Here is a 27,242-nt window from a genome sequence, read left to right on the forward strand (position 1 = left end):
TATCTCAATGATCTGGAAGCCCAGTCCCCAACTCCGGGTCTCCTTGGAGTTGAGACAGCCTGCTGTGGCTGTTCGTGGGCAACTCACCTCTCATCCTGGGCTGCAGACCTTAGCCTGTGTTCACCAAGGCCTGTGGCCAGCTGGGCTGGACTACTTGGGAAAGGGGAGCTCAGGAACGGGGCTCCTGCAGATGCCTTCTGGGTGAGCTGGCGTTTCTGCATGAGTAGTGGCCCTTGCTTGCCCATGTACGTGCTACCCTGCTCTACCCTCAAGAGTACAAGTGAGGCTGAAGCCAAGGCCAGGGCACAGGCACAGGGAAGGCTGTTGGGTTAGTTTGATTTCGTATTTTTTTAATTGGCTCAAATTACAAACATCCCCAAGAAGGCCATGGGGAGAAGGGGAGGGACCCAGGAGAGACAGAGATGCGCTGCCAACACCCATCGCTCCCACCTCCACGCAAGTACACAAGTATGTATGGAAAAAGGTCCCTGACCTTAAATAACCTTAAGAAAACGTGACGGGAGAGCAGGCAGAAGGGCCTGTCACCTTTACACTAGTGGCAGCTGCCCTGCCCTGCTCAGGACTCAGCCCTCCCGCTCTGCCTCCCTCCATAACCAAGTCTAAGGTTTCCATTCCAGCCCTGCTCCTCAAACGCAAAGCAGAGGACATGGATCTTTTCTTCCTTGAGGCAGGGCCTGCATGCAATCAGCAGCAGGACAGAGCTTTAGGACGGAACTCCTCCTTCAGCCAGTGGTCCTCAATGCAAATGATGAAGCCCACACCTGCTGAGGCCGAGGCTCCCTGCCCTGTGGAGGGCTGCAGCAGAGAGCCCAACTAGTTCCCCTTTCCAGCTCTGGAGGCTGAGGTGTCAGGACCCTGGCCTGCAGGGTGGGTGAGGGGTCTGGTCACGCCCGGGCTCCCAGCTCTCCAATGCGCTGTCGCAGGTGAAAGGCGAATTCAAACATGGTGGCTGCAAGGCTCTGGTGGATGAGGTACCGAGGCAGACGGCCCTGGGGGAAGGCAGGAAGTCACATCATGATTTGCCCCCCCCCCCCCCCCGGCAGGGTTTTCTACCCACAGCTCACACCAGCAGGAGTGCCTTAGACCAGAGGGCAGGTGCAGCTCTGGAATCTGCCTGGGCCCCCCTTCTCCCCAGGGTGGCGGGCAGAACATGCTGTGCCCAGTTCCTGGCACCAGCAATACAAACAGGCCCGAGTGGGCTGGGCTGGCAGCCAGCCACTGCTGCCAGGGCCTTGGGAGAGGTAAGAAATGAGGCAGGAGGCGTGCGACTCCTACAACTCAGGGTGAGGACGCCATCGGACTCTGACCCCAGTCCTTGAGTAAGAAAGGAGGCTGAAATTAGGAGGCTCTGGGCCTGGCAGAGGACCTCAAAGATAACACAGCAGCCTGAGGCCTATGTCACAGCGCCCCCCCCCCCCCCCAGTACTCCACCTTGAGATCTGTGTTAAGAATCCAGATGAATGTGCAGACTCGGGGATTACTGGCTGACTTGAGCACGATGAAGCCCCCAGGTCCGTTCTCCCCCCTAGGACAACAGCATCACTGAGGGAGACTTCCTGCTGAGCAAGGCCCCTCCACTTCTCCCCCATTTTTGGCCCAACTTGGACAGTGGGGGAAGAGGGGTGCAGGCGCTGGTCTAGGAACCCCAATCGAAGGCTTCAGGCTCAGTCTGTCTGCCAGTACTGGCATAGAGCTCAGCACCTGCCTGGCCAATCCACTCTGTGACACCAGCTCTGGCTGTGGAGGGAGGGATGGCCTGGAGTGGCACTTCTCACCCTGTTCAACTCAGGAAGCAGTGTGGTACCATGGGCCCCAGAGAGGGGGCTTTCTAAGGACACAGCCAGGTCCTGGGTGTGGGCTCACCTCCTATGGCCTTTTCACAGAGCACGCTTAAGCCCATTCTGCAGATGAGGAAGTTGGCAGCCAGAAGAAGTGTGTTTGCCCCAGCACCTGGCATGTCTGTCTCAGTGCCAAGACAGAGCCCCAAACTCAAGTTCTAAGAAGAGTGTGCTCTGTGTCTGTGTCCCTCCAGCGCTGCTTCCAGGATTAGCCAGCAGGGGGAGCCGTGAGGAGGCCAGGACTGGCAATGAGCAAGACACACCTTTTCTTCTGAGGACATTTTTATATCATGTAGGACAAGGTCCAGGCAGTAGGGACAGGGGAGGAAGAGGAGGAAAGGGGTCCTACGTCTCCTGAGGCAGGAAGATGAAACTAGAACTCAGAAAACAGCATGACATTATAGCTCCTCAGCCCCATTCCCATTCCCTAGACTAGACTTCTGGCCTGTAGTCTCTGGGCCAGCTGCCTACCACTCAGTCCCCTCCTTGGTGGCCTGGTTCCAGCCAGCCAGATTAGCAGGATTAAGGACTGGGAGACTGAAGGCCCGGCAGGACAGGAAGCAGGAACAAGGCCTCAGCAGGGGAAAGCACCCAGCTGCAAACATTGTATTCTGAGCTGCTTATTCAGGTTGGGTACAACCCTCCCTGCCTCTTTCAAGACCAGACTCACCTGACATATTTATGGGTTGGGGGTTTGGCACAGTGCGTGGTGGCAATGCCTGATGATAGGTATCGGTCTCTGCGCCGCTCAATGCGCCGGACGTTCACAAAGTCCCTGGGGAGGGGGAAGGGAAGGTCAGAACAGGGAACATGGAGCCCAAGGTCTGGGTCAGGCCTTGCTGAGAGGAGAGGGCTTGGGACACTCACCTGGGGGAGACCACACCGCCCGCGGCCCCTGCAGACACATCGTAGGAGATGAGGGTGTTGTCTTCAACCCGCTGCAGTATCTGAGGACCAATCAGGAAGATGTGGGGTACAGCTCTCCCCTGACTGCCCTAGGGAGTCTCAGCACCGCAGAAAGCTCCCATGGCTCCCAAGAGCCATGTCCATGTGTGTGGGCCCTGCGTTGGGCACTCAACCCACCTACCCTTGACCATCATCCAACTTCCCAGAGGACAGAGAATATGAGACAAAGGGGGCCCCCATCATCCAGCCAGTGACTGACTGCGTAACTGGTTCCATGGGGAAATGCCTGTACCCCCATCCATGCGGCAAGGGGGGTTGGGCAGGGTCAGGCGGGCTCACCTGGCAGGCAGTCACCGTTTTGTTCCACAGCACCATCCTCTCGGGCTGCAGGATGACCTCTTGGTATACCAGCTCAGCGGAGCAGGGCAGGAAAGTCTGTGAAAGGCAGGCCACGGCTGGGTGGTGCCAGAGTCGCTTGGTACCCCAGCTCCCTCTGCTGGGAAAACCTGCTAAGGGGATCTTTGGCCCCTTCCTGGAGCCCCGGATGGAACCTGGAGCCCCTTCCCCCACTCACCTTCAGGATGAAGGTCTTGCCATGAAAGGGAACCTCAATGGTATACACAGTGTCCCCGTACTCCTGTGGAAGGGACAGGTGGCAGGGAGGTGAGTGGGAGGCACAAGGGGTAGACCAGTGGCAGAGGAACAGGTAACAGGCAAAGTCTCCCAGCAACTCAGAGTGGAAAACTCCAGGAGTCCAGGGACAGTGGTTCTGACAAGAATGGCTACAAGGAGAGAGGCTCTGCTGTCATGCTGAAATATGGCAGTGATCACAAGAACCACCAGAGGGACTGGCCAGAAGGAGGGAATGAGGCGGGCTCCGGGTTCTCTAAGCTCTCTGCAAGCCTTTTAGATGTTGTTTTGATCATGAAACAAAACACCGGACACAGGGCAGAGCATGGAGTCTGGCTTCCCCTTCAAAGCTGGAGCTAAAGAAGCCAAGCAGCAGGGAGGTGAGGACGAGGCCACAGAAGTAGGGGACACACAGGAAATGCCAGTCCCCCCTGGCCTCCTTCCCAAAGGCCTATCCCAGGACTCAGTCCCTCTCTTCTGGAGCAGGAATGTAATTATGGCCATGCAATCCTCAGCTTTTCTCAGGCCTCAGAAAAAGGCCCTCCTTACATTATTCTTCTCGAACTTCCAGTTCTCCTCCTGGGCCAAGATCTGGTCCACCACTGCAGTGGCCTCCCTTCCCTGGCGGATGTACTCCCGCTCCTGCCAGGGGTGGGAGATGAGAAGGGGTCAGCCTGTGGCCTCTTTTGCTCATGGCCTGTTCTTTCAGGCATTCTTCAACTCCTCCCAGAGGAACCAGGCTGAGCCAGATGGGGGGATCGGGGCTGGTATCCCCAGGTCCTGGTCGCCTCCCGAAGCCTGGGAGTTGGGATCCTCCTATGCCCCCAGTATGAGGAAGACCAAGGGGCTTGATGGGAAGACACTGGGATGGATGGGCATTGACTGGCACTCAGGCTGCCCAAGGTCCACCCTTGCAAGGGAAACTTGGCTTGACTCTGACCAAACCCAGCCCTAGCCTCTCTGAGGGTAGGGTGGCAGTGTGCAGCCAAATACCTGGGCAGAGAAACTTTTCTTTCCTGTGACTTCCTCATCTGATTCATTGTCAGACCCTGTGAAAAATAAGTGCAGACGACAATGGCAGAGGGGCGGGGGAGAGCGTAGGAGGTGGTGGGTTCGGGATGTGAGTGCAAGGATGTGGGGGCTAAGAGTGTGGGAGAGGGCTGCTGGCTTTCCCTAGGGAGCCTGACAGAACATAAAGAACAGACCCAGCCTACCCTGCTCCTCACACGGCCCCTCCCTGAAGGTGAAGGCAGCTCCCCCACCCACCAGCCCTCACCTGCAAAGGATTCTGGGGGTGAATAGAACTGCCCCTCCGACAGAGTACCACAGAACAGTAGGGGTCCACGAGCAACAGCAGCTTGGGCAGCAAGATACCCTGGGGGAAGAGACATGGGTAACCATTAACTGAGACCACCAACAGCTATGTTATAGCAGTCTGGAAACCCTGCACCTCCCCCTTCCCCCCCCATCTCAGGCTTACCTCAGGCCTCTGGGAAATGGCAAAGTGGCTCACAATTGACTCGTGCCTGCAACTCTCCTCTCTCAGAGCTAAGACGACCCTCACTGAACCCAGGCCCTACCCCAGCACTCACATCGCTCCTCCTCGGCCTCCTGGGGTAGAACTTTGAAGTCAAGGAACCAGGTCTCCAACCAGGCGAGGACAAAGGAGACAATGGGGAGCAGATAGCCAAATGCCCCTTTGCTGAGCAGCTGAAGTAGAAGGAAGGGGCTGAGTGACGTGCAGGGGTCACCCAACACCAATACTATCCCACGACCACCAGCTCCGGCCAACCAAACTAACCTACACCCCTTCCTGGTCCCAGCTGTTTAGGCATATGAAATAAATTAATTCTGAAATTAATTAAGTCAGGAACAGGATAAACTGTGGTCAGGCTGCAGGAAGAACTTTCTGGTTCTGGCATGTTAGGAGGAAAGAATCAGTGAGAATGACTCCTTGGAAACCTCAAAGGACAGAATTCTCCTCACTGCAACGCAGACGACAGGGACAGATACTTCTGGCTTTTTGGTGGTTAACTGGAGATAAGATCTTAAAGACTTCCCTGCCTGGGTTGGCTTTGAACCTTGAGCCTTAGTTCTCAGCCTCCTAAGAAACTAGGATTACAAGTCTGAGAAAAGCCCATCCCTCAGGCTAAAGGCCCACCAGATCAGCTAAAGCCTAAGCCACTGACCTCAGAAAGGATGACCTTGACAATAAGGAACGCACTGGACACCAGTGTTGTGACCTGCAGGGAAGGGAAGGTGGGGGCAAGAGGGAAGCCAAGGCTGGGGAGTGAGTCCTCCCCAACCCCACCCCGTGCACCCCCACCCCCACATCCCGCTGGGCCCCAGATCTGCCGCAAAGTGGCATCTTACCGCAATCACCCACCAGTGCCGGAGCCGCAGCACGGCGTAGCCCAGGAGCAGTCCAGAGAACCGGAAGAAGGCCAGTACCTAGCAGGGAGGGCATCCGCTGATCAGAGGCCAGCCTGTGTCCCCACCCCTGCTGCAGCCTTGCCCCCAACCTCTTCCTCCATGGGCACACCCGCCTCGGGAGACATGGCTGGACCCATGTTCTTTGGCACAGTTTGGACAGGACCCTGTCGGGCAGGGTCCCACTTGGGGCTCTCTGAGGGTGAGGCCCTGCCAAGGAGCCCTTTGAAGAGCAAGGGGCTGGATATGTGCAGCAGAAGGAAGAGAATCCAGAGATGGCATTTCTTGGCTCTCTCTGTGTCCCTAGCATCCCAGGATGTTGCCAGGCCACTCACAAAGATGTCAAAGAAGGAGGTCTTAAAGCTGTAGTGAAGAATCTCCTGCTCCAGGTTCTTGCGGATGCCTGTGTTGGTCTGGGAGAGGAAGACAGGAAAAGAACTAAGCCAGGGGGCTCCTCTGATTCTAGGAGGCAGCATGGGCTGGGGACCCTGAAGGAGAGGCAGAAGTGCCAAACTATCACCCAAAGGGACTCCTGAAGCATCCTGGGAGGTTGTCTAGGGGTCTAAGACCCTGGCACCAATACTGTGCCCAAGGATCTGGCAGCCCAGGAGGGAAGGGCTGGGTTAAAGCACACTGCCTGGGAATGGGCAGACCTAAAGGCCTAAAGTTCTGCAGGGGAGGTGAGGGGCTAGGCAGGGTGGGAGGGATAGATGCTGGGACCTGCTTCATATCATTCCATTTCCCTCCATCTTCCCAGCCAACAATCCATCTGGAGTAATGGGGCCAGGGTGGGTAGTGGAGTCAGACAGAGCCCCAGGTGGTAGGATCAATTGATTAGGTTTATACTTAATGAGCAAAATCCATCACACACTGCTGGAGAGGACAACATGGAAAGCTAGACCTGTCCTGCTTCTGTCTCTGCCCCGGCCACTACATACTGACACCAGAACCTTGGTCTGGATCCGGTGTCGGAGTAGGGGTGGAGGTGTCCTGTGAGATAGCAGGGAGGGGTAGATGGATTCCAAAAGACAGACTGCGGCTGACATCCTCAGAAGGGATGAGGGGTCTAGGCCCCGGGAGAAGAGAAGGAACACAGGATTCTGGGAATGGAACCCAGGAAATCTCTCAATGACAACTCAGGTTGCTGGCAGGTCATCTGGATTTTAGGGGAGACTTGTTAAGTCACAGATGCTAAGGCCATTGAGCTTGAACCTCGGGGTGAGCTGAACATCAAGAAATCTGTGTCTGTATGTGTGTGATACTAGGGTTTGAATTCAGCACTTATGCCTGCTTGTGGGTGCTTTACCACATGAGCCAAATTTCCAGCTTAGTTTACTTTGTTTTCCTCTATCTAAGGCCCACATAACTGGGATTATAGATACGAACAACATCCCAGCTTATTTGTTGACATGGATTCGCACTTTTTCCCAACTGACCTCAAACCACCATTTTCCCAATCTCTGCCTCCAGAAGAGTTCAGATTATAGAACCATAGTACCTAGTCAAGTATCAGGAACCTTTATAATACTCCTAAGTAAACTGGTCATGGTGGCTCACACCTCAAATCCCAGCACTCAGGAGGCTAATATGTAATGATTTTGAGTTTTAAGGCCAGCTTGGGTTACATAGTAAAGTCGAGACTAAGCCTAGGCTATATAGTAAGACAGGGTCTTGTATGTGGAGACCCTGTCTCCACAAAACAAAACAGCTCCCAAGTGTTTTGGAGGCTGGGTGGGGGCTGCAGTCAAGAGAGTTCCTCTCTTGACACTAGTACATCTGTTGTACCTTCACTACGTGCCTTTGGCCCCAAACCACAAAGCCCTGTAAAACCAGACACTATCTTTCCTTTGCTTGCTGGCAAAGCCCTCAGCCTGACCCCCTCCCCACCAGCTTACTCCAATCCTCCTAATCCTCCTCACACAGCTCCCTCTTGGGTTCCACAGCCCCTCCCATCCCTAGCAACCACTGTCCATCAGAGCTCTGAACTCCACACTCTTTACCCTTAGCCTGGAAGTCATGTTACTGAATAGTGGCGCTGAGTGGATGACTGAGGAGAGTCGGGTTTCCATCCCTGCTTTGAAACCTCTGGTTACAAAACTTGGTGCTGGTCACATAACCATACTGGGGCTCATGGATCACATAGATACAATCCACCAGACAACTAAAAATAATATGTTCCAAAGTATGAAAAACAGGGCTGGGAAGGTGGCTCAGTGGTACAGTGCTTGACTTGCATGCATAAGGCCCACATGCATGAGCACCACATAAGCAGAGAAAGCCAGAAGTGGAGCTGTGGTTCAAGTGGTAGAGTGCTAGCCTTGAGCTGAAGAGCTGAAGGAAATGCCCAGGCCCAGAGCTCAGGCCCCACGACTGACCAAAAAAAAAAAGTATGAAAAACAGGATAGGAGTATTACCCAGGACAGAGCACTGAGTTAGTATGACCAGTTCTATCCCCAGTGCAACTAATAATAAATAAAGTTCTAAGTATGAAAACAAACTGGGGGGGGCTGGGAAGGTGGCTCAGTGGTAGAGTGCTTGCCTTGCATGCATGAGGCCCTGGGTTCGATTCCTCAGCACCACATAAGCAGAAAAACAAATACAAAAAAAAGAAAAAAAGAAAAAAAATAAACTGGAAATTAAATAAACTGAAATAAATAGAAATAAAACTGGAAATCAACATTTTCATTAAATGTCTGCCAAGTGAAACCCCATGCCAATACTACTAATAGTTAAATCCAATCTTCTGGCTTTTCATTACATTGAAAAGAATTTGTAGGTTAGGTTTTCTCACTTTGCAAACGTTCTCAAGTAAAATGTGAGAATGGCAAGCAATCACAGCTGACAGCCAAATAACTTCAAAAGTAAAATGAGAAAAACATTTTCCCAGTTCCTCTCTGGTTATAAAATATGTATTGAATGTAGGGTGTGGGTGAATTTCAGTGTTTGCTTTGATGATAGTTGACAGCTTCATAAGGAAGAAGCCTGAGACCTCTGCACCTCTTTGGCATCAGCCCTCACATTGATGGATGGCCAGAAGCCCTCCACAGTGGTGGCTCCATATCACTGATGGTACTTTTGCATCTCCAGTATGTAAGGGACAGTCATCCACTTCAGGGCCCTGCCTTTTGTTTCAGCTCGCTAATCCACAGCCAAACTTACCTCCCCTACCCCTCCTCTAGCCCTGCCCCAAGCACCTGAATATGTCTATCAGGAAAGTCAGGTGCAGTGATTCAGGCCTGAAATCCTAGCTATTCAGTAGGCTATTCAGTTCAATGCCAGCCAGAGCAGGAAAGTCCATGAGACTTTTATCACAGCAAAAGCTGGTAGTACAAGTAAGGCTCATCTGTGAGTGGAAAAAGCCAAGAGTGACAGGCTCTAAGTTCAAGCCTCATAGTACTGTCCGTGTGCGTGCATATGTGCATGCACACATCATTGTTTGGTTTTCCTGTCAATCAAACTTGAAACTTGGGAGGAGCCCTTACCATCCAGAATTCTGAGCCCTTACCATCCAGATTTCCTTCTGAGCCCATGCTACAGAAGGAAAATGGGGAGGGGCTAGGATTATGATTTAGTGATAGAGAGCTTGCCCAGCATTCATGAAGCCCTGGGTTCCTCAGTACCACATAAACAGAAAAAGCCAGATGTGGTGCTGTGGTTCAAGTCGTAGAGTGCTATCCTGGAGCTAAAGAAGCTCAGGGACAGTGCCTAGGCCCTGAGTTCAAGCCGCATGTCTGGCAAAAAAACAAAACAAAAACAAAAAAAAAAAAACAACAAGGAAAATGGGAGAGGCTCTGAGAAGGTGAGGTCACGCATGAACAGAGGAGGAACTGGGGCAGGATTCTGCCTGCCTTTGTGGCACTGAAGGGCCAAGGGTGGGCCAAACCCTGAATAAGGTAGAAATAGGGACCTGTGCCGAGAGGCAACTGCATCTCATCAAAACCCTGGCCTCCAGGGACAGAGTTCAGCTGTTCTTCCCACTGTATCCTGCGCTTCTAGCACAATACCTGGGACACAGCAGAGACTCAAAAAATGTTTACTGAGTGAGTGAGTGATGGATAGATAAATTGGAGCCAGAGCGCAAAGGAGGACAAAAAGAAAAAAAATGTTTCATTAATCCAGTCAGAGGCCCCCCCCATCTTACTTTGTTCTAGTGTTCCCACTAGGGGGCAGTATGGTGCAGAGGCCAAGAGCAGAACAGGAAGGTGAAGTCTGTTCCACCACCTACCCTCTTCACATACTTGCTGAGAAGCCTGGGGGCCGCATGACCTAACCCCTCGGGGCCCTAGCTTCTTTACCTGGAAGAGGACAACAGCTGTTCTTTTTGTTCTTTCCCTCTTTTTGATTAGTATATATTAACTGTACAGAGGGTTTCATTGTGATAGTTCCAAACATGTATATAGCTCACTCTCATCCAAGTTAAACTATGAACAGCAGCTGTTCTTATGTGCTGTTTTTCAGATACTCCATTCCATGGGCAGAGCAATCCTCACGAGTGGCAGATAGACACACGGAGGTCGGTCTGATGACCCAATTTCTCTCCCAGCCCCACCCCACTCACGTTCAGTTCGATGATCCAGAGGAGAGAGATGAAAAGCAGGTCGAAGGTGACAAAGAGGCAGAAGGTCCGACGAACATCAGAGATGGCTCTGCGCTTCTCTGGGGCTGGCGGGAGGAAGTGCGAGGACAGGCTCTGGCTGCAGGACAGCGATGTGCCAAGGGAGGCCACAGCTGGCAGGCTGCGCTCCAAGTCGCAGGCCAGCTCCCCGGGCAGCTTGCTCATCCTGGTGGGCCTCCACGTTGAAGTGGGGGTGGGCAGGGCCTTAGCGGCAAGGCTGGGGGAGCAGGCAAATGATCTTCAGTACTGGGGGTCCTGGTACTTTCTGTTCCTTCCTACAGAGCCCCAGCACCCCCTGAAAGGTGCCCAATCCTGTCCCAACCCCACAACCCAGGGCAGTGTGTGCCCAAATTCCCTCAGTGAGCCAGACCCACCTCCCAGATTCTAGAGACACAGACCTGGGGGGAGGGGGGAAACGGAGGCAGAGAGAAGTTCAGCCTCCCAGGATCCAGTCAACAGCCCCAGGGCCAGCCCCCACCCCACCCCCAGGAGAAGAGGGCCCCAGGCTCTGTTCTTTGTTTTCCCAGCACAAAGCCACAGTCCCTCCCAGCAGCCAGCCCTCCCCTCCACCCTTAATCCATGGCAACTGGGAGGGACTAGGAGGAGACAGAAGAGAGGAGAGACAGAGACAGAGCGTGTGTTCCTGTTCAAGAGGGCAGCTGACATGCCTTCTCTCTACCTTCTCTATTACCTCCTGCCCACACCAAGCCTAACCATCATTGCCTACCCTCATCTCCAACAAGCCCTGCTCCACAAGGCAGCTGCCGTTTCCCTACCTACCCACGTTCTTAGGGCCTGATCCCAGGCCCAGGAGTGGGGTGGGGGTTATGGGGGACTGCTCTGTCCAGCAATTCCTATAAGACAGTCCCATCTCCCCGCACCACCCCATAGCCATTCAAGCCTTCTTTCAGGTCCCTCAATGTGACACCCTGTCCTAGAGCTGGCCTTTGAACCTGCTCTATTGCCTAGAATATTCTTCTCCAGCCCCAAAGCCTTCCTCTCAGACCCCCTCCTGGGCCCCCACTCAGCACATATCACCTGGCTTGACTTTCTTCAATGAACTCATGGCATTTGGAATCTCATCTGACTGTTTCACGTTATGGTTTGTCCTCTCTCGCACAGACTGTAAACTCCACTTTCAGGCACAGAAGCTTTGCCCAATTTGGTCACATTGTACAGGTGTCCAGCAAAATGTGTGACACCTGATAGAGGTTCACAACCGACTGCTGGATAAACAAACCCTCCGGAGGGGCTCCTAGCCCTCAGCCCCATGGGATGCAGCAGAGGGGAACAGGACAAACTCTGAGAATCCACCATTCCCAAGACCAGCCCAGTGTTCTGCTCCCCAATGCCCCCTCGTCCACAGCCATGCTCAACCCAGGATGTTTCCACCCAACTTAGAAAAATACAACTGCAGCTCCGAGGGAATGGACTCATCCCCACCCTTAACATCTTGTGCAACCTTGGAGTTGTCGTGACCCCTAAAGAGCAAAGGAGGATGGAGTCCCAGAGGACTCCATCCCTTTCAAGCAGCCCCCGGCTCTAGTGTCCCTGCCCCACTAATCTGCTGGGCTCCTGGTGGGGAGGGGACCTTGTCATCCAGGAGAAAGGAAGGTCCTCTTGGGAGGCAGAGGACTTGAGTTTGGGGTGCAACAACGCATAGCTTGGTGAGCCTGAGCTGCTGGGACCTGATCAGGTATCTCTAGTCTTCTCATACCCCAAAGCACCTGGGAACAGGTGTAGGGGACAGTGGAAGGAGAGCCCACGAGATTTGTTTCTACTCTTGGGAAAGCAGGATCTAAGCACACTCCCTCCAGAGCTGCTATCCCTAAGCCTTTGTTTGGTTTGCTGTCCTGGGCCCTCAATATATATCAGGTCCCAAATAGGCTGGTCTGTGGCCAGAAATTTCAGAGTAAGCCAGCTCACCCAATCGGCCTCCCATCAGGCCCACCTACTGGGTCCTCAGGTCAAGTTGGTCTGGAACTGAGAGAAGGTAGGCCCAGCTCTAAAACAAAGCTGTAGAATTTAGAGGGGATGTGAAAGGCCACCAGCAAAGGGACCTTCCCCGCAACATCCACCAGCCAGATCAGTACCAGACTACAGGATCAGGGTAGCCCTTGCTACAGCTCCAGGGCTGCTGACATTTCCATGTCTCAAATGGCTCTCCTGTGTCCTGCAGACTCATCTCCCTCTCCAACTTCAGCTTTTCTCCTCTCTTCTGTTTTTTTTTTGTTTGTTTGTTTCTTGGTGTGTGTGCGTGCGTGCATGCGCACGCGCGCCAATACTGGGGCTTGAATTCAGGGCCTGGGCACTGTCCCTGAGCTTCTTTTGTTCAAGGCTAACACTCCACCACTTGAGCCATAGTGCCATTTCTGGCTTTTTCTGTTTATGTTGTACTGAGGAATCGAACCCAGGGCTTCATGCATGCTAGGCAAGCACTCTCCCATTAAGTCACATTCCCAGCTCTCTTGTCTTTAAAAAAGTAACTGTGTGTGTGTGCGTGTGTGTACACAGGGCCTGGCACTTACTAGACAAGAGCACTACCACGTAAGCCACATCCCTAGCATCCACTTGTATTTCATGTCTTTTTCTGTTAAACACAGAAATTAGAAATTCAGGTGAGAGCCGGGCACCGGTGACTCACACCTGTAATCCTACCTACTCAGGATGCTGCTGAGATCTGAGAATCAGGGTTCAAAGCCAGTCCAGACAGAAAAGTCCGTGAGACTTTTGTCTCTAATTAACCACCAGAAAACCAGAAGTGGTGTGTGGTTCAAGTGGTAGAGCACTGGCCTTGAGCTGAAGAGCTCAGGGACAGCACCCAGGCCCAGAGTTCAAACCCCACAGCTGACATTTAAAAAAAAGAAAAAAGGAAAAAAAAATTAGGTGAGTATAGCTCTGTGGAATGCTTAACCATGTTTGAAGTTCTGAGTTCCACCATCAGAACACCAAAGAAAAAGAAAAAGTTGTGTGTGTTTTTTTTAAATCACCTCAGTTCGAGAAGCCACAGTCCAAATCAGGGTGTCAGCTCTCCCTGAACCTTCCTTCCCCTTTTGACTTTGCGTGGCTGTCAGCAACGTCTGATATTCTGTGGCTTGCAGCTGCCTAGCTCCAGCCTCTCAATTCTACATTGTCACATACTTCTCCTTTCACATGGCTGTCTTCTTGTAAGACACCAGTCAGATTTGGGGCCCACCTGCTGCATATGACTTCATCTTAACTGATGGATCCACAATGACCCATTTCCAGATAAGGTTACATTCTGAGGTACAGGGTGTTAGGACTTCATTGTATCTTTCCCCCACTCCCCCTCATACAATTCAATTCATAATAGAAACTTATTTTTTTACTGCTAAATGCAAACGAACAAATATGTATTTTTCCCCTTAACCTACCTTTCTTTTTCTTTTTTTTTTCTGGTCATGGGGCCTGAACTCGGGGCCTGGGCACTGTCCCTCTGCTCTTAGCTCAAGACTAGTGCTCTACCACTTGAACCACAGCACCACTTCCAGCTTTTTCTGCTTATATGGTGCTGAAGAATCGAATCCAGGGCCTCATGCATACAAGGCAAACACTCTACCACTTAGCCACCTTCCCAGCCCTATCCTACCTTTCTTACAGATGGTCTTTTATTTTTGCCAGTCCTGGGGCTTAAACTCAAGGCCTAGACACTGTCTCTGAGCTTCTTTTTGCTCAAGGCTAGCACGCTAACACTTGAGCCACAGCGCCACTTCCAGCTTTTTCTGTTTATGTGATACTGAGGAATCAAACTCGGGATTTCATGCATGTTAGGCGAGTACTCTACCACTAAGCCAAATTCCCAGCCCCCAGATGGTCTTTTACATGTTTTTTTTTCACTTAACATCATATCCTGGAAAACTGCTCCATATCGTGTGTGTGTGTGTGTGTGTGTGTGTGTGTGTGTGCGCGCGAGCGCGCGCGTGTGCGCATGTGTGTGTGTGCGTGCACGCATGTGTGCGTGTACTGGTACTAGGCTTGAACTCAGACCTCGCACTCTTGCTTGGCTTTTTGCCTTAAGGCTAGTACTCTACCACTTGAGCCACAATTCTACTTTTTTCTATTTTGTCGGTCCTGGGGCTTGAACTCTGGGCCTGGGCATTGTCCTTCAGCTCTTCAGCTCAAGGCTAGCCCTCTATCACTTGAGCCACAGCACCACTTCCAGTTTTCTGAGTGGTTTATTGAAGAGTCTCACAGACTTTCCTGCCTAGACTGGCTTTGAACCCTGATCCTCAGATCTCAGCCTCCTGAGTAGCTAGGATTACCGGTGTGAGACACCAGCACCCAGCTTACTTCAAACTTTTTTGTTTTTCTGGTTAAGTGGAGGTAATAGTCTCTCAGATTTGTTTGCCCAGGCTGGCTTTGAACAGTGACCCTCCCATCTCAGCTTCCTGAGTAGCTAGGATTACAGGCGTGTTGCCAGAAGTTTATCTTTAGTACAGATTACTAGAAGTAACATTGCTGGGTCAAACTGCATATATAGTTTTGTCAGGGTATCCAAATTCCCTTTGCAGTTTGCCTTCCCACCAGTTATGTATAAAAATGCCTGTTTACCCACAGCCCCAGAAGGTATCACATCCGTGTCTGCATGGGGATTTCTTCCTTTCTCCCATCCTCCCTCCTTTTTCTCCCCATCCCCTGCCTCCCCCACTGTTAGGAGTCCTCTCCACTCTCCTCATTGCTGTCTCTGCTTTTCTCTCTTATACCCCCCTTCTCTTCTCCCCCATCCCTATCTTCCTGTCTCACTTCTGGGTGTCATGGCTCTCCTACTTATCTTCCCCCTCCCTCTCTGGGCACAGGACTTGGGCGGCAGCAGCTTGGGTGTGAGACACACTTGGAGTGGCAACCAACTACACTGACACACACCCAGACATGTCCTGTGGAAGCGAGAGACATGGCTGGGGCTGAAAGCAGAGGTGCTGGAAAGCCTGGGAGAGCTGAAGATGTGAGGGTGTGGGAGCCAAGCTCCAGGGCTTGAAGGCAGAGGAAAGGGTGGTGGGAGATGGGGGTGGGGGACATAGCTTGCCACCTCAGGAAAGCAGCTCCAAGTCCACAATGAGACTTTTAAATCCAGAGTATAGCTCCCAAAGCAAGACACCTGTACCTCAGCTGGGGCAGCCACTGATTCTCAGTAACTGCAGGAAGTCCTACTTGCCAAGCCTGTTGTTTATCTGGGAAAAGGCCAGTGGTATTACAAATTCATCTTTCCCCCCAATTCTGGGGTCTGAATTCAGGGCCTGGGCACCATCCCTTAGCTCTTTCACTTGACTTTATCACCCTAGCCACAGCTCCACTTTTAGCTTTTTGGAGATAAGAGTCTCACAATTCTCAGATCTCAGGCTCCTAAGTAGCTAGAATTACAGGTAAGTGCCACTACTGCCAGAATCCTATATTTTTATTTTTTAAAGAAATCTTAAAAAATGAAACTTGAAGCCAGGTACCAGTGGCTCACGCCTGAAACCTGGCTACTTAGGAGGCTGAGATCTGAGGATCATGGTTCAAACCCTGCCCAGCCAGGAAAGCCCATGAAACTCTAACTTCCAATTAGCCACAAAAAACTGGGAAGGGCTGGGAAGGTGGCTCAGTGGCAGAGTGCTTGCCTTGCATGCATGAGGTCCTGGGTTCGATTCCTCAGCACCACATAAGCAGAAAAAGCTGGAAGTAGCACTGTGGCTCAAGTGGTAGAGCGCTAGCCTTAAGCTGAAGAGCTAAGGGACAGTGCCTAGGTCCAGAGTTCAGGTCCCACGTCCAGCAAAAAAAAAAAAAAACTGGGAATAGAGCTGTGACTTAAGTGGTATAGCACTAGCCTTGAGCAAAAAAGCTCAAGGATAGCACTCAAGCCCTGAGTTCAAGCCCCAGAACCAACAATAGACAATAATAACGATGATGATAATAATAATAATAAATAAAACTTTACTTAAATCTTCAATATATAAAACAGATTTTTTTTTAAAAATTGACTGCTGGGGTGTAGCTCATGCTTAGCCCAGAGTTCTACCTTCAACACCACAAAAACAAAAACACTGGACTGTGATGAGTGAAGGTGTCATGAGGAGCCACCAAGAAGGACCAGTGCTTCCTCAAAGTTCCTCAGGGCAGGAGGCCTTTGATAGATGCTCTGTGGAAGGCAGGTTAACACTGGACAGCAAAGAGCCTGGGAGGTGCCCGGACCACCTGCAGATGGAGTGAAAACTGCCTCAGGCCTGAGCCTGCCTGGTGTGAGTTAAGATTCCTAGGCCAGCCCAAAGGCCAAGGCTGGCAGCTGGTAGCACAGGCTCCACCCACTGCCTGCGCCCGCCCTCACCAGGCAGGAGGCAGGAATGACAGCAGGGCTGCCACCCAGTCCCCTGGGAGCAGCACCCCCCTGCCAAACCCACGGCCTGCTGTCACCGGCCCCTCCAAAGCGCCTTCAGAGGTGTCAGGAAAGGAACAGGGAGCAGGGAGCGTGCCACAAGCGTGAAGCAGTGAAGCAGCGGCCCAAGATGGCTGCAGACTTGACACCTGTGTGTTTGTGGAAGCTGAGCTGCTAAAGCTTGGGGAGAGTGAGAAGGAGCAGAGGAGGCAGAGAGGGAGGGGGAGAGAATGAGGGGGAAGAAGATGGGGAGAAGGGAGGTTTTGCTTTCCTAGGTTAGGGGGTGAAGGAGGGTGGAAGAGGGGAGGAGGGGTGGGAATCAGTGTGTGGCCCAGGGGATCTTTGAGTCACTGCAGCTCTTGGTGGATAGCCATGTGCAGGCCTTACACCCCTTCCAGACCTTCCCTTCCCTTATGAGCCTCCAGGTCATGCTAGGAACAGCCACACGTGCAGTGGTACAAGACTCAGTTGGGATAATAGATTCAGAAAGCGGCTGATAAAAGTAATGGACTGGCTGGGGATGTTGCTCCATGGTAGAGTGTTTGCCTCTCATGTACAAGATCCTGGAGTAGAAATGGAAAAAAAAAAAAAAAAAAGGACTCTGCAGCCAGGGTTCAAAGCTAGGGTAGCTGATTTCCTGGCCCTGTGCTCAAACCTTTCTAAGACTCAGTTTCTTCAACTGTGTTTTTATTATTGCAGTGTTGACACTTGAACCCAAGGCTTTCCATGTACTAGACAAGTGCTCTACCGCTGAGCAGCACCCCCAGCCCTTCTTTAAGTGTATTTGTGTGTGTGTGTGTGTGCGCGCGCGCACACGTGCGTGCATGTACTAGTCCTAGGGCTTGAACTCAGAGCCTAGGTGCTGTCCCTGAACTCTCTGGCTCAAAGCTAGCACTCTACCACCTGAGCCACAGTGCTACTTCAGCCTTTTCTGAGTAGTTTATTAGATATAAGAATCTCATGGGAAGTGGCGCTGTGGCTCAAGTGGTAGGGTGCTCGCCTTGAGCTGAAGAGATGAGGGTCAGTGCCCAGGCCCAGAGTTCAAGCTCCATGACTGGGGGGGGGGGGGGGGAATCTCATGGACTTTCTGGACCAGGCTGACTTTGAACCACAATCCTTTAGATCTCAGCCTCCTGAGTAACTAGGGTTACAGGTATGAGCCATCGGCACCCGGCTCTAAGTGTATTTTTTTAATTAATTTACTTTATTGTTATTATAAAGGTGATGCACAGAGGGATTACAATTACATGAGTCAGGTAATGAGTACATTTCCTTTCACACAGTGTCTTTCTGTTCCTTCACTCTCTCCCAGCTAAGTGTATTTTTAAAAGCCAATAATATACTGAGCAATCTTGACCCTTTTACTTTAAATTGCTAAACTGTGTTATGTATGTTACCAAGCATACCCTCCTTCTAGCCTCTTCCCACTGTTTCCCAATTCTCAGCAAACCCAGGGTCTGGAGATTTCCCACCTCAGAGTTGAGAATGATGTAAGCAGCAGGGGGAGGGAGGAAAGTGCTTGGTCAGTGCTTGGTCAGTTACACAAGTGGCTGGCAAGAAATCAAGTGGCTTTCAAGAAAGCAAGGCGGGGTTGATGGTAGTGTGTGTCTCCCTCTCTCTCCCTCTCTCTCTCTCTCTCTCTCCCTCTCCCCCCCCTCTCTCCAGGGAGGGATGTGTAATAAGAGCTGACCTAAGTGGACTGGCTTCAAACTTGAACTCACTTGCTGTGTAGCCCACACCAAGCTCATTCCTCCCACAGGGGCCCCGGTTCAGTCATATGGAGGGTAAAGTTATTTCAGCTCCAGGGGAAAGTGGATCTTCAGGTTGCAGTCAGGGACAGGAAGTTGTGGAGAGTAGTCTTGGTTCCTGGTAGAGGGAGGACTGATTTCCATGACCCCCTCCCACCTGTGACCTCACATGCAGACAGCTGAGGCCTTCTCCTACCCCTCATCCCCACCCTAGTTCCTGATTTCCACAGGTCTTAAGTGGCAGGGGCAAAGGTAGGATCGGTCCTTACCAGCTCTTAGCCCCAAGCCAAAAGTCGTAGGAACTGGTCTACAGCTCAAGAGCCCTGTGAGCTGCGGCTCCATGGGCATTTCTTGGCTAAGGCAAGCCAGTGTCATGAACATGGAACTGAGGCTGGCAAGCCTCAGCCATCATACCAAAAAGGTGGGGTTACCTGCCTGGGCTATGGACATCCAGGAAGAAAGATGCCTGTGAAACGCTGACACCTTCATCCCACCAACACTCTCAGGTGTCTAAGGGTTTGTTTCACAGAGGACAAATGTCACCTAGACCCAGAAGGGACACATTTCTGGGCAGTGTTGACTTTCCAAGCTCTTTCAGGGCCCAGGGAGAAGGGCAGATGGCTATCTTGCCTTCCTCAGAAACCAGTCCCTAACTCAGAACAAAACAGGGGGAGCAGGCAAGAACTGGACTCCAAGGACTGGAGGAAGACTCAAGTTAGTTCACCTGCCCAGCAAAGGCTAGACCTTGAGTTCAAATCCCATGACAGTCAAAAAGAAAAAGGTAAGAAAAAAAGAGAGAAAGAAACCAACCTCCAAGCTGGGAAAAGGGTAAACTGTGGATTTCTATCTCCCTGGTCATTTAGGCTCTGGTGCTTTGGTTTTCCCCCACTGTAAAACGAGGTAAACAATTGAAAAACAATCTCTTTTTTGTTGTTTTGTGCTTGCATTTATTTTTAAACTTTTTTGATCTGTGTCTCTCATTTTTCTGCCTTAGGCCAGCCTCATACCCAGATCCTCTTATTTATGCCTCCTGAATAGGCTGGAATCACATCTCTGAACCACCATACCTGGCTTCTTGGTTGAGAATGGGTTCTCACTAACTTTCTGATCAGGCTGGCTCTAAACCTCTATTCTTCTACTCTCCATCGGCCAGGTTGCTGGGATTCCATGCACATACCATCATGCCATGCCCAGCGTGGAACCTATTTCTATGGGGCAAATGACTCATTCCATATCATGGCCTACAGTTTCCCTGACACAGTGACCATCACATGAGAGTCAGCTATTGTTCCTATCCTGCCTCTTCTTCAGAGGAAGAGTCTTGGGTGCTGACTGCCAGCGTGCTGGCTTCGTGCCGGGTTGGGATGTCTTGAGTCAAACAGTCTGCTAGCACCCAGGTAAAGTGAGAGGGGACAGCTGGGAATGAAGCCAGGCTCTGGGTGTGGAGGAGGTTGGCCTCAGCCTGTGTCCTGCTGCCAGCCAGCCCAGCAGGGAGCTGGCTCAGAGATGAGGAGGGAGGCAGAAGGCAGACTAGAGGCTGGACTGCCATCCAGAAGGCAGTTGGCAGTGGCCCACAGTGCTGCCCCAAAGACATCATCTCCTTTACTCCTTGTAGGGGTGAGGCCACTCCTGCCATGGGAAGGAGGTAGGCTCTGAAAGATTCACCCATAGGCCCCCACAAGGAAGGGGCACAGCTGACCTCACTACAGGAGCACATGAGTTTCCCTGGGGCGGGGGCCTGCTAAACACAAGAGCCTTTGCTGGCTGAGAACGAGGTATGGGGATTGGGGGAGGGGGGGTGATCAGTACTTCTAGATCCAGCTGGTATCTGCCTGCTGCTCAGCTACCTCTACACTACCCTGGCTATGCCACTGTCTCTCAGTGGCTACAAGTTCTGGATGTCCAACACAGCAGTCCACTCTGCTAAAAGCAGAGAACAAGCCAGGCTCTGGTGAAGCTGACATCTGAGGATCACAGTTCAAAGACAGCCTGGGCAGAAAAGTCCCCATGAGACTCTTATCTCCAACTAACCACTCAAAAACCAGAAGTGGCACTGTGGCTCAAAATGGTAGAGCACTAGCCTTGAGCAAAAGAGCTTAGGAACAGTGCATAGGCCCCGAGTTCAAGCCTCAGGACCGACAAAAAAAAAAAAAAAAAAGAGACAGAAAAAGAAAGAAAGAGAGAGAGAGAGAAAGAAAGAAAGAGAAAGAAAAAGAGAGAGGAGAGGAGGAAGGAAGGAGAAGAGGAAAGAAGGGGGAAGGGGGAGGGACAGAAAGGAGAGGAGAGGAGGAAAGAAAGAACAGCAGAGCAAGCTGAGTGGTCAGTGGCTCACTTCTGTAATCCTAACTACTTAGGAGACTAAGATCTGGGCGCTGTCCCTCAGCTCTTCAGCTCAAGGCTAGCGCTCTACCACTTGAGCTACAGCCCCACTTCTAGCTTTTTCTGTTTATGTGGTGCTGAGAAATAGAACCCAGGGCCTCATGTATGCAAGGCAAGCACTGTACCACTGAGCCACCTTCCCAGCCCTACCTGAGACTTTCCACTTAACCACCAGAAAGCTGAAAGTAGAGCTGTGGCTCAAGTGGTGGAGTACAAGCCTTGAGGGGGAAAAAAAGCTCAGGGATTGTGCCTAGGCTCTGAGTGCAAGCTCCAGGACTGACACACACACACACACACACACACACACACACACACACACACACACAAAAAAAAAAAAAGGAAAAAAAAAAAAAAGCAGAGCGCAATTTCCAGTGTCTCAAACCTCAGTGGCTTCAGCTCACCTACTTCCCATCCTGGCCCACAAGACCCTTGGCTCTTCCTCTTGAACTCTCCACCTTATTACTTGGTTCCTCACTGATGGACATATCCTACATGCTCCAACCCAAGGCCTTGCACTAGAACTCCTGCACGTCCTGGACATTAGCTGATCTGTGGATGCATAAGTCCATCCTGGAAAGGGGAGACATTCCAGGTCTAAGGTCAGCATCGAACCCAAGACCACCAGCCAAAGGCCATTCCTTACTCTGTGTGCCCTAGATCCAATCACAGAGTGTCTTTGAACCACAGTGTCCTTATCCACAAAATGGGCACAGTACAGTATCCATGTCACAAAGCTCAAAGGAACTAGCAATGTCACATGAATGGTGTATGTGCTCAATTCATTGCCCTCCTCGTGGGCTCATGGCAGAAGCAAAGCCTGGGCCAGGCATTTCCAGCATAGCCCTTTGTCCAAGCTGAGGGTTCACCAGTCCTGCTGGTTGGAAGGCGGTGTCTTGGTCTCAGGGAGCTAAGCACAGATGGCCTACTTGGGGTTTTCTTTCTTTTTTTTTTTTTTTTTTTGGGGGTCCAGTCGTGGGGCCTGAACTCTGGGCCTGGGCGCTGTCCCTCAGCTCTTCAGCTCAAGGCTAGCGCTCTACCACTTGGGCCACAGCGCCACTTCTGGCTTTTTTCTTTTTGCTTATGTGGTGCTGAGGAATCGAACCCAGGGCCTCAGGCATGCAAGGCAAGCGCTCTACCACTGAGCCACCTTCCCAGCCCGGGGTTTTCTTATAATTCAGAGTTCACTGGCCCTTGGGAACAGTTCCCTGGGGAAGTGGAAATTTATGGGAAGGGACTGGGATGAGAATGACCAATAAGATAGCAAGGTCAAAACCAAGTCTGTTTCTCTTTTCCTTCAGAAGAAGAAGGAAGAGGAGGGGAATCAAGCTGAAACAGAAGCTAGACTCCTCACCAAGCACTCTCCATCCTCCACCACCTCCATGCAGGCCCTGGTAAATAAATACCAAAGATGACCCAGCTCTGGGACTACACGACCCTTGGCCAACTTAGGGGCCTGTGAGTCAGGCCTGATTTCACCCTTTAGTGCCAGTGGGTAAAACTTGGGTGGAAGAAGTTAAGTTCCTAAGGTCAGTTTTTGGAAAGACTTCCCAGAGAGCCCTCTGTCCTCTCAAGGAAAGGCCCTGCCATACAGGCTGCTCTGAGAACTAACCCATCAGATAAAAGCCTCTCATTAGCCAGGGAAAGTCCAGAGGTACACAGGCCTGGCCACATGAGACATCTCTGTCACCCTCATGCAGCAGGTGCCTCCTGGAGAAGGGGAAAGAGGCCGTTTCTGAGCCAGCTATGGACCTGGAGTCAGGAAACAGCTTCCAAATCCCTGCTGAGTAATCTTAAACTTACCTCCCCTAGGTTCAGCCTCATCCAGAAAACCGAAAAATAAGCCAGGTGCTAATGGCTCTTGTTTGGAACCCTGGCTACTCAGAGTGTGAGATCTGGATAATCATGGTTGGAAACCATCCCAGGGAAGACAAGTCTGTAAAACTCCACCTCCTAGAAAGAAGTCAGGCTGGAGTGTGGCTCAAATGGCAGAGCACCTGCCATGGGCAAGCAAGCCAAAGCTAGAGCACTAGACCCTGAGTTCAAGCCCCAGTCTGGGGTATGGGGAGACAGGATTTGGGATTTCACTCACTATGCTCTCCTCTGACAAGCCTCGATGTATGAGAGTTCAGCAGAAAGCAGCTCACAGGAACTGAGAGCTTGCAGTATGCTTGACCCAAGCAAGTCTCTGGGTCCCCAGGGACCCTGCTCTGGTCCATCAGGACCCTCAGGTCTGGTGAGGCCTAACTAGCCTCAATCACCAGTATTCAATACCTACCCAGGGTAGTTTCTGTACCAAAGGGACACATTCTCATGGTCAATAGAGGAAAGGAATCACTTTCTTCTTCCCATGCCATGGCACCCATCAGAGCTCTGCTTAGAGGCCCCAGCAATTCCTTCTCTAATCCACTCCAACCTCAACTTCCCTCTCTTGGGTATCCTCACGTCTCTGTGAAGTTGTACCTGGTTATCTTCTCCTTTGGGTGCACTCTAGGTCCATTTTCTGGAACAGACTCACATCAAGTCTGGGACTTTTTTTTTTTAATTTGGTCCAGTTCTGGGGCTTGAACTGTTGTTGTTGTTTTTTTTTTTTTTTTTTTTTTTGGTACGGTCGTGGGGCCTGAACTCTTGGGCCTGGGCACTGTCCCTCAGCTCTTCAGCTCAGGCTAGCGCTCTACCACTTGAGCCACAGCGCCACTTCCGGCTTTTTTTTCTGCTTATGTGGTGCTGAGGAATTGAACCCAGGGCCTCATGCATACAAGGCAAGTGCTTACCACTGAGCCACCTTCCCAGCCCTTTGGTTTTGTTTTTTTACTCAAGTTTAGCACTTCCACAATTCCACTTCAAGTTTTTTGGTAGTTAATTGGAGATAAGAGTCTCACAGCCTTTCCTGCCCAGGATGGCTTTGAACTACAATCCTCAGATCTCATTCTTTTTGATGAGCAGCTAGGATTACAGGCATGAGTCACTAGCACCTGGCAGGTCTTGGCCTTTTTTGTATGTCTTTTTCATTTTTTTCACTGGTGGGGACTGACACTAGTACCTCACACAAATTAGGCAAACATTCTACCATTGAGCTAGATCCCCAGTTATCTCCGATCCCATCTCCAATCTTCCTTTCTTTCCTTCTGATCCCCCTTTCCCCAATCTCAGAGACTTAGATCTTTTCACCCTTGAATCCTCATTTAATAAATCCAGATCATATCCTTAGAATAAGCCACATCAACTATCCTCAAGCAGCTTATAAAATTACAAATCATAACCACTGAACTTGATTGCTCTTGTATTAGTCATAATAACTAATGCTTATTTACTGAGCTCTCACATACCTGGCAAGTTTAAAGCCTAGTTCATTTAATTCTTACAACAACGATATGAGGAAGACACTATACCTTTTTTTTTTTTTTTTTTCGGTCATGGGGCTTGAACTCTGGGCTTGGGCACTGTCCCTCAGCTCTTCAGTTCAAGGCTAGCACCCTACCACTTGAGCCACAGAGCCACTTCGGCTTTTTCTGCTTATGTGGTGCTGAGGAATCGAACCAAGGGCTTCATGCATGCGAGACAAGCACTCTACCACTGAGCCAACTTCCCAGCCCTATACCATTTTTTTTTTTTTTGGTAGGTTGTGGGGCTTGAACTCTGGGCCTGGGCACTGTCCCTCAGCTCTTCAGTTCAAGGCGAGCACTCTACTGATTGAGCCACAGAGCCACTTCCGGTTTTCTAGTGGTTTATTGGAGATAAGAATCTCAGGGACTTTCTTGCCCGGGCTGGCTTTGAACCAGCCTCCTGAGTAGCCAGGATTACAGGTGTGAGCTAGCGGTGCCCAGCAACTATCTCCATTTTATAAATAAGAAAAGTGAAGTGCTGACTTCTTCAAAGTCCTAAAATCACTGGAGCAGTGGTGGAATGCTTGCCTAATGTGCACAAGGCCCAAGGTTCAATACCAAGCACAACTAGAGTAGCTAGTAGCTAGAGAGGTAGAGGCTGGGAGACTGTGCTTCAAGGCCAGCCCAATAATAAAAGTTCACAAGATTCCATCTCAATCACTAGTTGGACATACAACTATTATCCCTAGCGACTTGGGGAAGCACAATTAGGAAGACAACGGCCCATAAAGCCCTGGCATAAAATGAGACCCCTATCTTGAAAATAATCCAATTCAAAAAGGTGCTAGAGGTGGGGCTCAAGTAGTAGAGCAAGGCTCTGGGTTCAATCCCCACCAAAAAAAGAAAACATAAACAAAAAGATAGTATGACTCAGAAGGTCTAGATTCTCAGCCATGATGGTTATTACAGAGGGAGTTAGGCAAGACTGGAGGTCCATGATTATAGTCCCAGCACTCAGAAAGGTGAAACAGGTGATACAAAGTTTGAGGTGGAGAACCAGAGATCACTTTGTGTGAGCAGTACACTTTAGGATGAGTAGAAGGAAGCCCAGCAGATCAGAGAGGGTAATGGGTGCAAAGGCATGGACACATGACTAAGAAGGTGTGAGCAAGACCATGCAGGGCCATATTATTAAACCTTAGGGTGCATACTGGAGATTGCTAGGGAAAAAGTCAGATCAGAGAATATGATAAACTGTGTTTGGTATTCAGCCTTTTCCCACAGGCCAGGGGAAGCCAGCAGGGTTATAAGTAAGGAATTAACACAATCTGACTTTTGTTCTAACAGATCTTTGGAGGCTAGAGTTTAGACCCTGGCTGCAGGCCATGTGTGGAAGTTTCTGGGGAGCTACTGCAGTCATCTTGGTGAGAAACATGTCAACAAGTGTGGTAACAGAGAAAAAAGAGGAGCAAGAAGTTCAGGAAGTTAACTCTCCAACATTATTTCATAAATGTGAAAATTGAGGGAGAAGAGGAAATGCAAGATGATTTTCGTGCTGGGATGAGATAGCAAAGAAAGTCGAATCTACAAAGAAAGGATCGGTTCAGATTTGAAACCAGAGAGCTCCATGGAAGTGGAGATGTCCCATCCACATCTAGATCTGGGTATTTGGCTGGTGTGACGTCGACGCTAAGGGAGTAGAAGGGACCACCAGAATCAGTACACAGAGTGATGAGTCGAGCAAGAAAGAATGTGAAGAGATACCTCTGACCTATTGTCGGAGAGGAAGAAGGAAAATCGGGTGAGGCGAAGGAAGGGGTAAGGCATGTCAGCCAGAAATGAGTGTCCATGGTATTCTGCGCCTGCAGGAACTCAAGAAAGATAGTTTTAAAGGGCCCTTTTGATATCAATTAGGAAGTTAACACGCGGTGGTCTCCCACGGAACTTGGGCAGACTGGATGACAGGGAGAGACAGGCCAGTGGGACTGTGGAGATGTTTCCTTACTCATCCTTACATTCTGACCCATCCACCGCCCCAACACCCAGGTAACAGTCCCCTCGCCTTAGCTCTCACTGCTGAGCGGGGAGGCTCTGAACACTGATCCCCGACGTCCTCTGGGGGACCCTCTCGGGCGGCTGGAGATGAACGCAAAAGACGCCCCCCCCCCTCGCCCCGCCACGAACCCCGCACGCGCTTTGCAGACAGGCCGAGGAAGAGGAAGGGGGCGGAACCTGGATTGCCGGGGGCGTGGGAAGGGTCGGACGGAACCAAGAACGGACACCCGGCCGGAAAGCGGGAGCCACCAGCAACAGAAAGCCCTCGCACTACCTCCCAGTCCGAGAAATCGCTGCAGGACCCACCTGTTCCATTTCGGGACGGGCCCTGCTCTTCCTCCCCCAGTCGCAGTACCACTCAGCCGCTCCGGGAGCTTGGCTGAGCGGAAGGAGATCTCCTCGCGGCTCCACTTCCGCCTCTGAGCCCGCCCCTTTATAGCGAACGGGGTTTATCCCGCCCCCGAGCCGGCGGGCTCAGTGGGAGGAGGCCCGGAAGCGGCGCTGCGAGCGAAGTTAAGACTGAAAAGTTTGCGGTGTGGGATGGGAGGGAGGGGATCGAAGACCAGGCACTTTAACCTGACACGGTAGAAGAAAGAGGACTCGCCTGAGGAGCGGTGGGGGGGGGTGAGGGAAGGCTCTCCTGGAGAAGTCCAGCTTACTGGGGTGGGGTGGGGGGTAGTTGTGGAGGTGGGAGGGAAGGGATGGTAAGGGAAAAACAGAGGAGGAGACAGCAATGCTGGATAAGAAACGTACTCATTACCTTGCTCATCTAACTGCAACCCCTTTGTACAGTACTTTCACAATTTAAAAAAACAATTAAAAAAAAAAAGAAATCCAGCTTATTATATGAGACAGTTTCCCTCTGTAGCCCCAGCTGGCCTCCAACTTAAATCTGTTCAGCCTTCCGAATGCTGGGGATTACAGGCA

General features: G+C 51.2%; 1 protein-coding gene across 1 annotated transcript; it reads right to left on the bottom strand.

Annotated features, from left to right (window-relative positions):
- Nucleotides 1–79: 79 nt before the first annotated feature.
- Nucleotides 80–26,730, bottom strand: Stard3 (StAR related lipid transfer domain containing 3). Its single transcript, XM_070028130.1, has 15 exons — nucleotides 26,622–26,730; nucleotides 10,384–10,657; nucleotides 6,161–6,238; nucleotides 5,769–5,846; nucleotides 5,585–5,638; nucleotides 4,988–5,105; nucleotides 4,672–4,770; nucleotides 4,389–4,444; nucleotides 3,945–4,037; nucleotides 3,340–3,402; nucleotides 3,105–3,200; nucleotides 2,727–2,806; nucleotides 2,530–2,634; nucleotides 1,453–1,546; nucleotides 80–1,010 (listed from the first exon to the last, which is right to left on the bottom strand). Exons 2-15 carry the CDS (start codon nucleotides 10,603–10,605, stop codon nucleotides 906–908), a joined length of 1,341 nt encoding a protein of 446 aa, XP_069884231.1. The 5' UTR covers nucleotides 10,606–10,657; nucleotides 26,622–26,730; the 3' UTR covers nucleotides 80–905.
- Between the last annotated feature and the right edge of the window lie 512 nt (nucleotides 26,731–27,242).

This window comes from Dipodomys merriami, unplaced genomic scaffold, assembly GCF_024711535.1.
Source record: "Dipodomys merriami isolate MVZ:Mamm:240054 unplaced genomic scaffold, mDipMer1.0.p SCAF_19, whole genome shotgun sequence".
Taxonomy (NCBI): domain Eukaryota; kingdom Metazoa; phylum Chordata; class Mammalia; order Rodentia; family Heteromyidae; genus Dipodomys; species Dipodomys merriami.

Excerpts from the sequence above, each read along its gene's own strand:
- Stard3 (XM_070028130.1), bottom strand. The coding sequence starts at position 10,605 with ATGAGCAAGCTGCCCGGGGAGCTGGCCTGCGACTTGGAGCGCAGCCTG. Across the intron at positions 6,239-10,383 it reads TCTGGATCATCGAACTGAAC|ACCAACACAGGCATCCGCAA; the intron begins GTGAGTGGGGTG and ends TTCCTCTCCCAG. Across the intron at positions 3,201-3,339 it reads GCAAGACCTTCATCCTGAAG|ACTTTCCTGCCCTGCTCCGC; the intron begins GTGAGTGGGGGA and ends TGCCTTTCACAG.